The sequence below is a fragment of the Rousettus aegyptiacus genome, unplaced genomic scaffold, assembly GCF_014176215.1.
Source record: "Rousettus aegyptiacus isolate mRouAeg1 unplaced genomic scaffold, mRouAeg1.p scaffold_m13_p_4, whole genome shotgun sequence".
Classification (NCBI taxonomy): domain Eukaryota; kingdom Metazoa; phylum Chordata; class Mammalia; order Chiroptera; family Pteropodidae; genus Rousettus; species Rousettus aegyptiacus.
The window spans coordinates 101,272,628-101,285,026 of record NW_023416307.1 but is presented as its reverse complement, the minus strand read 5'-3'; the positions used below and the strand labels follow the sequence as shown (position 1 = coordinate 101,285,026).

Below are 12,399 nucleotides of genomic sequence, written 5' to 3'. Positions count from 1 at the left end.
AATTGATCAAAACAGCAAAAAAGAAAAAAAAGATTTTAAAAAATGAGAGTAGTTTAAGGGCCTCTGGGACAAGATCAAGCTTAACAATGTTAGCATTATAGGGATACCAGAAGGAGAAGAGAGAGCACAAAGGTTTGAGAACCTATTTGAAGAAATAATGACTGAAATCTTTCCTAACCTGCAGAAAGAAATAAACATTCAAGTCTAGGAAATGCAGAGCGTTCCAAACAAGATGAACCTAAACAGGCTCACACTAAGACACTTCATAATTAAAATGACGATTGTTAAAAACAAAGAGAATTCTAAAAGCAGCAAGAGAAAGGCAGCTAGTTACTTACAAGGGAGCTCCCATACGACTGTCAGCTGATTTCTCAGAAATTTTGCAGGCTAGAAGGGATTGGTATAAAATACTCAAAGTTATGGAGGGCAAGGACTTACAACCAAGACTAGTCTACCCAGCAAGTCTATCAATTAAAACTGAAAGTGAGATAAAGGGCTTCCCGGACAAGAAAAAGCTAAAGGAATTTATCTACACCAGATTATCATTACAAGAAATGTTAAAGGCACCTCTTTAAGAGGGGTGGGAGTGGGGAATGGGGGTGGGGGATAGGAGCATAAATATAAAAAATAAAACGTTAATAATTTATACCTATCAATAATCACTTTAAATGTAAATACATTAAATGCTTCAATCTAAAGACATAGGATAGCTGATTGGATAAGAAAACAAGTCCCTTACATACGCTGCCTGTAAGAGACTCACTTCAGATTGAAAAATACACACAGACTAAAAGTAAAGGGTTGGAAAAAGATATTTCATGAAAATGGAAACAAACAAACAAAAAAACTAGAGTAGCCATACTTATACCAGCTAAAATAGACTTCAAAATAGGCTATAACAAGAGACAAAGAAGGACCCAGTAATTTCACTTCTCAGTATTTCTCCAAAAAATACCATATGTTCATTGCAGCATTGTTTAAAATTGTCAAGTATCCATCAATAGATGAATAGATAAAGAAGAGAAGATACATATATAAAATGAAATACTACTCAGCCACTGAAAGAATAAAATCCTACTATCTGCAACAACATGAATGGACCTGAGGGTATTATGATGAGTGAAATAAGTCAGACAATAGAAACGCAAATACTATGTAGTTTCACTTATGAATGGAATCTAAAGAACAAAATTAATGAACAAATAAAACAGAAACAAACTCATAGATACAGAGAGCATTTTGATCATTGCCAGATGGAAGAGGAGTTAGAGGGACGAGTGAAAAAGGGGAAGGAAACAAGAAGTATAAGTGAGTAGTTACAAAATAGTTATGAGGATGTGAAGTACAGCATACTGAATATAGTTAATAATAGTGTAATAACTATGTATGGTGTGAGATAGATACTAGCTTTATCAGAGTGATCACTTTGTAAGTTATATATATATCTAATCACTATGAACTAATATAATATTGTGTGTCAAATGCCACTGAAAAATAAGAAACATTTTAAGTGAGCTAAAAGATGACTTCATGAGGTCTGTGGATTGTTGAGTCCCTTCTACATTACAACCCCATCTTCACCTCACCTCCTAAGGGTGGTTACACAAAGTCACCTCCTGAGCTTTGCGATTTACTGCCATGCCCACATTGGCAATTGTTTGATTGTAACAATGGCAGAGTGATGGCTTTAGCACCATCCTACCTTCTTGCCTTCCTACTCCATTTCAGGGACTCATGCCTAGTATTGCAAAGCTGTATAGCATGAATTTAAAACATTAATGCAGCTTTCTAAAGAGCCTCAATTACAAATGATGAGTGGCTTAGTTACTGTGAGAATCTTGTTCAATATTCTTATTTTATTTATTTATTTATTTTTAAATTTACGGGAACTTGATGTTAAATGAGGACCCATAGGCAGAAAGTGCTGAAAGAGGAAACAAAGAGAATGTTGGAGAGTGCTGAACCTAGTGAAAGCTCTGTATCCACAAAATAAGTTGTGGCTTTGTAAATTCACTTTAAGTACATTTGAGGAACAATAAACCATAAAAGAGGTTACTGTGACCTTGGTTTCTGCATAGCTTTTGAGATAAAAGGTCTAAGTATCAGAATGCATTTGGTTGACTGTAGTGTTGTTGACTGATTAAAAACAATTCATGCTCCCAGAGCCTCTCGTGGAATGCTGATTAGGATCTGGCATGGGTGCCATGTGCAGGATGAACTCTTGAGGCAGAGATCAAAGTTGCTTTGCTAAAATGGAACATTTAAAGGTATGCCTTCATAACCATAGATTAATGGGACAAAGCTACTGACATAGAGATTAAATTGCAATACATTGTCTTTGCATTTATTGCTTATAGAGTATATATCTTAAAAGCATTTTGAAGATGTTCCAAATTTTAATCATTACACAAGATAACTTTTAAAACATTACTATCAGTGAATATAATATTCTCTGAATATAGACATTATTTTTCTGATTGCTTTTGATTTAGAAGTGAATACTTGAACTTTATCATGATTTGATAATTTTTCATGTGTACAACTTTTAGGGTTAGTGATTAAAAGCATGGGTTTTGGAATGAACAGACCTGGATTCAAACCATGTGACAATTGCTTACTTGGTTTCAGACATTGGTTAAGTTATAGAATTTCTTTAAGTCTCTATTTACCCTAGAAAAATAGAAATAGTAATATAACCTATTTTATAAGGCTTTTAGAGAATTACAATAGTGTATATAAAGCACTTAATCAAATATTATCTATTCAACATTTTTCTCATCTGTAAGATCAATAAGAATTATCTAGTGAAGGGAATATGTTCAGACTCTCTGGTCTACCTCTAACTACATACTAAGAGTACATGGTGAACTTAGGGTGTTAGTAGATGGTATTGCATTTCAGGTTCAAGAAATGCCTAACTCACTCTTCCACTCACTCCTTTTCCCTAGAGTTTTGACAGAAGAAACTATATGGAAAGGAAAATAGCTAGAGAGGGAAAATACTTTGTATATACTTTTCAAGATGGGTCTTTTCAGTCAAAACTTATTCAGAAAATGGGTTTAGATTTCAAGGCTTAAGTGAGAACTTCTGCTTCCTATCCCTTGAATCAAGATAGTCCTTGGTTGAGGTGCTTCCTCAGCTGCCATGTAGAGATGTAAAGTACAGAAAAACAGGACATGATTAGCTCAATTCAAGGCAGCTGGCCCTGTGTAAGCTGGGGCAGAAGGAAAAATAAGAGTGGCCTGCTTTGGAGCTATCTTTAAGCCAAGCTCCACTATATTGTAAAATGTGGCCTGATGAATGGCCTGGCTTCCAATCAAAGATAAACAACTTCTCCTTTCTTAAAGGCTGGGAGGGAGCTGAAAAATTATCACTTCTGTATACCCCTTCTCAGAACATGGAATCTAGCTCTTTTTAACTAGAGCTGCTAGATTTAACAAATAGAAATGTGGGATACCTAACTAAATTTGAATTTCAGATAACCAAAGAATCATTTTGCAGTATATTTCATACATAATATTTGAGGCATGATTATACTACAATATGATTTGTTGTTTATCTGAAATTCAAAGTTAATTGGACATTCTGTGTTTTATCTGACAATCCTATTTCCAACAGTATTTTAAAGGTCAGTTTCATAATGGTTCATTGAGACTGGTAGGAAGGCTGTAGAACTCCTTTTGCAACCTTGACAATATAGACATTTGGGGCTAGGTGCATCTTTGTTGTGGGAGGTCGTCCTGTGCATTTAAGGATATGTGGTCGCATTCCTGTCTTCTACTCACTATATGCTGGTAGCGCCTGCCCCACCCATTGTGACAAATGTGTCTCCAGATTCTCATCTCCTTTGCACACCTGGGCTCCTTTCCAGTAATGTCAGAGCTGTCTAGACCTATGCAGAGGAGCCCAATAAAACAATTTTAATCCCATGTGGATTATAATCACTACGAAATCATTCTATGTTCACCTGCCTTTCAACAAAACCCACATGAAGCAACTGATTGGGTTTAACTCAGATATCTTCTTCAAAGAATAACTAACACACTTTAAAATCAAGTACTTACATTTTGTCAGAGGTTATCAGTTTGTGTAGCCTGGATGAATTTAGCATTTAATGGGAAAAAACTCTTAGAGTCAAACCACCTTACTAAAGTGTACATATTATTCTTCTGCTCCATTATTTTAGAGGTAGTAACTTGGAGGAACTGGATAATGAATTCTGTTCTTCAAACATTTCCACCTACACATTTATCCTTGAAACAATTGCTGATAGGCCTTCACATGGTATCTTCTACTTGTAAAGTTTCTCTGCCTGAATACGTCTTTTTACTCCCTTAGAGAAAACTGAAGTGGCTTTCGCTTTATTAAGTTTGATTGTCCAGCATTGATAATTAATTTTGTAAGCCTATCAGGTTATGTGTTGGGAAAATTTCATTAGCAAGTTATATGTAACTTGTTTCTTCATTGCTTTCCATATTTGCAGGCTTTTAGAGAAGCAAGGGTTTTATAAAAATCCATTGAGCAAAGCAAAAATAATGTTCCATTCTGGCTATATTGCTGAGGGGAAAATCTCTGTTCTCAATACTCTATAAAGGTTATATATTCTCAAATCCCTCTTATCTAGTATGCTTCCTTAGATAGGAACACTTTCTCTAAGAAGACCACCTTAAAGAATAATATTATCTTTATTTGTAATCACAGGCTTTCAACATTGTAGAAAAACTCTGATCCTTCTCAGATTCTGATATTTGTATTTAATCAATAACCACATTCCTTTTTAATCTATCTTACCTCTGCAATTGCATTTTCCCAGCCACATATGTTTTATTGTTTAAGAATTCAATTGAGAGAGCCATTCATGTTTGCAAAAAGGATGATGTTTTATTATTGGTTATAAAGGAAAGAAATTTCACACTTTGTATAACCGACCTTTTCTGTTATAGCACGGTGAATTCTGAAAGTGGGGAACAAGTTAACAAACCATGGAAAGAGAGGCCACAGAAAGCTCTTATAATATTCTGACAACATTATAAAATAAGATCTGGCAATTTTTATGTCTCTGATTGACAAGCATTCAATTTACATTTGAAATGCATTCATTATCATGTACAATTTGAGGATATGTAGACTAAAAAGAATAAGGAGATGATGGTCAAAATATTTAACACCAATATGGTATGACCCAATCAATGACACCAAGTACTATATTGTTGGGACAAGATCCCAGAGATGTCCTGTAGGTATAGGTGTTTTTCCTTTAGTGACTGGATCATGAGGAAGTGGGTGGGTACTTGGAGAGGGGCCAGGATGAATGGAGGCCTGGGGCAAGCACTGAGGAGGTTCAAGGTAGAGACTGTTTATAAGCCAGTCTAGTGATGCTTTAATATTTGAACAATTGGAAGCGCTGTACCACTGAGTACCAGCTGGACTAAGAAGTGGAGAAATTTGGGTGGTGCGATGTAGTTAGAAAATTAAGAGTACGAGTTAGAATTCCTGACACTGCCATTCACTCACTGCATGACCTTGAGTAATTCTGTTCTTGAGGCCTCTACTTTCTCTTATGAAAAATGAGAATATTGGATACGAACAGCCTTAAGTTCCCTTCTTGTTCTAAGTATCTACTTTTTCTACCCAGTTAATGATCTGCGAGTTCTATGTATACAGTATAGAATTGTCTCTGAGCTTCTGAAAAGCAGAGACTAAAGTGTTTCATAAAGAATGTGGGGCACTCTCATGCTCTGCAGGTTGTGAATAACATGATAGTCAAACAGAAATGAAGCCAGCATTAACCATGGATGCACTGTGCTCTCAGGAGCAAGACAAGAGCAGTTAAATACCTTTTCAGAGGCAGCCTAAAAATATTTTTTAAAGATTAATAGTTTTCAATATTTGGAGAAATTTACTATAGAATAGAAAAATTTATTAGTTTACTACAGAAACAAAATAAATGTTGCTTTTGCCTGAAATTATCTAAGTCAAACAAAAATAGCTACTTTAAAGTTTTTGTTATTTCTCTAGATTGTAAAAAGTTCCCTCTACTTTGTACTTCACTTTCGTGTTGATATATTGATATATTATGCTTTTTAAAAAAATTCATTGACTATATTGCAAAATCTTCATGGAAACATATAAGCACACAATGATGAGCAATGTCATGCCTACAGAAAGTAAAGAAGATTCTGAAGCAACTTCCACCTAGGTGTGCTTTTTCCCCAAATAGTTTTTTTTAATTTGGTTGAGTAGAAAATTACTTTCTAATTTATATCACATATATTTAAAAAATTTATAAGTATGAGGAAATACTCAACATAATCATTACCTTAATTATCAGAAAAAGAAAAAAAATTATGGTTTCTGATGTACATGCTATATTAGGAAACTCAGTGACGAGTTAAGTACCTGCACATATATTTCTGTGGGGTGCCTATACAAATGATAGTTTAGTAAAATGAACTTATTCTGTGTAAATATCTTGTTGCATATTGTACTTGAAAAACAGACATGAGGAAAATGAAGAATTGATTATCTGGAGTAATTTTCTTGAAACTTGCACATAATTCCCATTTATGTTCATTAGATAAAAAGAGCCTTTCTATAACAAATTAAGAATATGCATAACCTGTTATGACACAGTCATAGACATATAATAATATGGTCTAGAATTATAGTACCCTCTCAAAGTACATCATATTCAGAATTCACTGGAGATGTCTTAAAGACATCTGTTGTAATTACAGGAACATGGTTTCTAATTCATTTAATTCCCTTTCCTACCTAAACTGTACATATAAGTGAATTTTAAGAGACTGTATAAATAAATTTTTAATTACAAAATGATGTTATACAATACATTATTAATAATAACCAACAATGCATAATGTTTATGCATGAGTCCATTAGAAAGACAAGCTAATGTATGTCAGTTCTAAAAGAATGCACTAATTTGTTCTGAATTTGTGAATGAAGTTGAATCCATGATGCAAGCCAATGAGTGCAATAACACAGAGGGTTTTAGCATGCTATTGTATAGTCAGGAAACATCTTGTACCTATGGCATTTGAGAGGTATTTAAGATTTGTTCATCACATGTGATCAAGATCTTATTTTTCAGCAAGCCATGCGGTTGTGAAATTTGGAATAAGAACTCTGAGTTGACAATACTAGCTTTCCCAGACAGGTGCAGAATAAAATGGTCTATAGCATTCAAGAAATGTGTACAGTCCTTACATTTCAGCACAGGGAAATCAGCCTTACTGTAACGGAATTGCCCTGTGCAGCTGAGGGTCTGCCGGAGCTCAGTTACTTCATTGCATCAGCGGTAACAGATTTCTGAAATCTCCATGGCCAGCTCCAGACACTCGCCAGTCTCATGGCAAGATTCAAAAAGACTGCAGTCCATGTCACAGTTGCAGTTGCAATCATTGCGAGACTGGCTTTCATCCGAGGTGTGTTGATACCTGTGAGAGGGGCAGCACAAGTTGGTACACACCGTTTCACACGTATCAGGGAGCATCAGGAGACAATCCCAAAACTGGCAAAACAGACAGGTGAGGATAAGGGAGGCACATTCCTCTGTTTAAAGAAGAAGAAAGAAAATTAGTAGTGGCATGTGTCAGTCATCTATGAAGGACAAGCATGTGTAGTGATATGCTTGATAACTTTATCGCCAACTCTTAATTATTTATCCACATTAGGAGTAATATATACCATATTCTCTCAAGGTCCCCAACCTCCATGCATTACTCACTTTACTTAAGTAATTGCTTTATTAACTTCCTGAGCATTTCCTATTGATTCCACATAATCTGGTTATTTAAAGTGCTGTCACTTTTCTAAACTCCTTTATTTACTTGGCCTATCGAGGTGCTGGGAAGCCACACAATTAGCTATGCATCTGGAAATCTTGCAACTGTCTGAAAAATAGCAGCTCCTCCCCAAGTGCAAAGAGCAAGCTGGAGCAATTAGACCTGGTATTAAGGAGAGACTACAAATTTCTGGCTTCTTGTCTCAAGGCTTTCTTATTTGTTTGCTGCGGATTCCCATAAATTGGCCACACCCATGTTCAAATTCGAGTGAAAAAGACATTTCAAAATCTAATATAAATAATTTTTAAAATAATCATAGTTTTTTGGCTGAATTTTATTTTTAATTCCTGTCTCTTTTTCCCTCCAGTTATATAAAGCCTTGGTTTTATATTCACGTTAGATGAAATACGTCATCATATTTCTAAAAGTGTATAAATCTCATCAACCTCTTTAAGAAAATCAGTTTAAAAATTTACTATGCAGAATTGTAAAAATCTGAAAAGTATCTCTCAGGCATTGAAGGTAATTGGTAATTCTAGCCAAACAGCTGTGATGGGTTATAGATTATTATATATTTTTTTGTTTCCATAAAGGGAATTAGTTAGAAGATGTAGCAGTTCTCTTGTTAAAATTATAACTTTTCTTTTCTTTCTTTTTCTTCGCTTTTTAGTCAAAAACATCTCAAAAACATGTGAGCATTTTGTAAAGCCTATGTAAGTGTTCACATGACATATCTAATTAATTAAAATCAGTATCCTAAAAATTGTTGATTGCTGAAAGTAACACTCTAGCATAAATTGGAGAAAAATTTTCCACTCCTGATGGGCTTATCAATTCATTAAAGTTAGACTTTCATGAGGATTTACTTTTCCCAATAAGAATGTTAATAACTTTTGGTTTTTGGACTTCAGCCGACGGAAACTGCACAAGCTTACAGGAGAGATTTTGCAGTCTGAGAAATCTGCTAGCATATTCTAAGTGTTCTTAGAACCCCATTCATTGAATTTTAACAATATTTTCCAGGAAACTTTTTTCATTGTTCATATACTTGTTAGTCTTTAAGAGAGAAGGAAGAATATGGATGCCTGCTCTAAAAAGCAACGAATATTTTGAAGTCATTTTAATTTACTTTAAAAACACTATATAAATGTCTAAAGTGAGTCCTGCATGTGGGTAAACAGAAATCTTCCTTCTTCCCTCTGTCTCTCCCTCCATTCATCCCTGCCTCTCCTTCCCTGGCCCTCCTTTCCTTTCTTCTCACTAAGATGGTGGTAAAGAGCCACACTGTGACTTTTACGACTACTTTAATTGCCATATATTGTTGCAGGTGCTGTGGTCATTACTCAATATTTATAGTTCAGGCAGTATATTCCATAATACCTCTATGGTGTACATTCTCATCTCTTTGCCAGATTGGGTGTATTTTTATTCACTTAAAGCCAGCTCCCAGCATGTGGTCAACTCACCTCTATCTCATAAGTCACCACAAAACACCCACAAAAATTCAGGAGTCAGTTAGTACAGTACATAGACCTTGCATTTCTAAACAGGGTGTGTCAGTGGTCAAAGACCTGGGGCATGAAACCTCATCAAGTCTTACCTATGCCAAGACTGCTATTATAGCAGTCCCAGGAAAAAAAGAGGGGTTCCCAGTAGAAAATATTCCAAGCAAATGCTTCAGGCTGGAGGCTCAAGAGAATTACTCAGGGCATGACTATATAAAAATGATCTCACTTGGTCCTGTCATTTGTAGATGTGATGTTGAAAGTTTGGTTTGGAGGTAAGTTGGGTTGGGTGCAGGATGACTTGTGAAGATAGGAGCTGGTGTTTGCTATCAGAGTGTGAAGAACTTGTTTGTAAAATGGACTTATAATTTCCTGAAGGTGTATAACCTTTGGTTGAATTCCTCTTGCCAACCTCTCTGCAAGTTGGCAGACTCTGGAGGTCTCTGCTTCTGATGTCTACCATAGATTTTATTTACAAAAAAAAAAAAATGTTTTGGCCTAATCCTTTGGCCAAATTGGCATTTGTTTCCTTCTACCTTTCTATTTTGCACTTGAGAATAGAGCCCATTTTTTTCTAAGTCAGTCCTTTTTATTTGGTTATAAAAGGCAGAGCCTCTTGCCCAAAAAAACATAGCAACATTAATGAATTGAAAACAGATTTTCCCCAACTTTCAAGTGTGTTCCACACTTTTCCTAAAAGGCATATTAAATAATTCTACATGAGGAGGCTAAACTGTTTTGCATATGGCCAATTTTTGTATGCACAAAAGCAGCATAAGCAGTTCAAGGAAAATTTTGCACTGTTTGAAAAGAGAGTTGGAATTCCCCTTCTCCTGGATGGGTGTATTTTCATTGCCCACATGATTTATTGGGGCTTTAATGTTTAATAAACGTGATATCCAAAGTCATAGCCCATGATTAGCATTCCTTCTCTTGGCCCATCCAAAAAGAGTGTGCTATACATGCAACTGCCTACTTCACATCTCATCTGCGATGTCTTCAAAATATCTCATACTTACCGAGGCTGAATTGGATCATAGATCTCCATCTTTGTCCCTTTCTAGAAACCTGCCCTTCCCCCAGGATGGTGCCTGAACACTCAGATGAATTCAGAAGAAACCTGAGACACGTTCTTGTCATTTTGCTCTTCCTCTTTATACTCTCCCCATCCAATTCTTCACTAAGCCCTACTGATTCTATCTCAAATTCATACTTGAAATCCATAAGTACTATCCACATCTAGTGCCACCATCTTACTTCTAGACACCATCAGCCATCATCATGTCAACAGCAATAGTATCCTATCTATGATATTACTTCCACATGAGCCCACCTCAAATTCATTGGTTATGATAATAGTTTTAGACATAGTTAGAACAACTCTCTCTCTAAAGTCCTAAATTCTTACCATAGCCTGTAAGCCCCTGCGTGATCAAATTCCTGCCTATTTCTCTGTCTTACAACCCTACTCTCTTTCTTACTCACAGCACTCCAGCCACATGGGCTAAATTTTAGTTCCTGGGATGCACCCAACTCAGGGCCTTTGCATGTATTCTATCTTTGGTATGTGTCAGACACTGTCCCCTCATAACTTTATCTAACTCCTACTCAACCTTTGCATCTTTAACTTAAAACACCTTTCCTCTAAATCACATCCTTGCTAAAACTCTCATAGTACCCTGCTTTATTTTTTCTTCATAGTACTAACTACAAGATGATAGTAAACTAATTATTTTGCTAATTAGTTTATCTCCTACTAGAATCTAAGTTACAAGAAAGCCACACCTCTGTTGAATGAATGAATAAATGAACAACAAGGGATAAATAAAGTAGTCCCATTTTTTTGGATGGAAGGACTAAGAGGTTGTCCCTGACTGTCCTAAATCTTTCAACTGTAAGGTGGTAGAACAGAGATTCAAATCTAAGTCTTTTTGGATCCAAAGTACATGCTCTGTTTCCCATTGTTATATGATCCAACTGTTTAATAAAGGAAATTTGCAGTCTTCTACATTTTACGTGCATCTCATATAGGTCTTGAAATAACCCTGAGTTGAGTACTATTATTATTGTTTTATAGATAAGAAAACTTTGGTTCAGACAGTTTAAGAAACATTGGAAATGGTAGGGCTGTCATTTGAACCCAGGCTATCTCCTTCAGAGCTCTTAACTCTGAAGCCTGGCTTTCCCTTCGTAACACGCTTACTCTCTTCTGTCATGTTTGAGCATAGCACAGGACACTGCAGGCTTACTGACAGCCTGGCTCACCTGCTCTGCTCTGTATTCCCAACTGGTAAATCCCTTTTTCTAGGTTCTATGAATTGGCTTCTGGCTAGGTTCAGCCAATAGAGGGCAGTGATGGGAAATGAGAGGGTGGAAGAAAATAAAAGCCTGGTGTATTTCTCCTCTGGCTCTGCTTTGAGTGGTGTCAGGCGGAGGTTACATCTTCTCTTTAGTTTTCTCTATGAATGCCCTTCTCTCTGTGGTTTCTGCTAATGCCACTTACTAGCAGTCTGTTTAGTAGCAGTTAGATACTAGTGGCCTCTGAAATAACGCTGGTAATAGTGGTCTACTAGTGGCCTGGAGGGACCAAGGAAAGAGGTAGCAGAACCTTCATGTTGTTGCTAAGTTCTGAGTGGCCTCACTATTCCCTTACTTGGCTTTTCATCTCTTCTAATACCTTTATAACACATTCTCCATACATTGAATTACTTCTATTGACCCACTTGGCATCATGGCATAGGTTTCGATCACTGCCATCAGAATACCCATCTCACTTCCCCACATCTTACCTTCTTAAACCTGGATTAAAGAAGATTTAAGGTGGACCCGCAGGCCATACAGCCAATGCTGGTATTTAGCTGTGAGCAAGAAGCCCGTAACAAAACCTCTTAGAGTTGCATCATTTCCTTTTCACATCCTTAGGGTCCTTTTAGGACATCAAGGCTGTAATGTGCTAAGTGATACCCTAATAACACTGAAGGACTACTGCAGGCCCCACAGGTGCTAAATGCACAACTGGGCAATTGTTAATTAAGAGCAAGTAGCTGCATCATTAGAAAGAATCATTCTTAATTATAGGGGAAAGGGTC

General features: G+C 36.2%; 1 protein-coding gene across 1 annotated transcript in view; it reads right to left on the bottom strand.

Moving 5' to 3' along the window:
• Nucleotides 1-6,886: 6,886 nt before the first annotated feature.
• Nucleotides 6,887-12,399, bottom strand: part of MDFIC2 (MyoD family inhibitor domain containing 2) — a 106,801-nt gene continuing 101,288 nt past the window's right edge. The window contains exon 4 of the mRNA XM_016141503.2: nucleotides 6,887-7,572. Within this exon, the coding sequence (XP_015996989.1) occupies nucleotides 7,313-7,572 (260 nt within the window). The 3' untranslated portion in view covers nucleotides 6,887-7,312. The remainder of the gene's footprint in view (nucleotides 7,573-12,399) is intronic.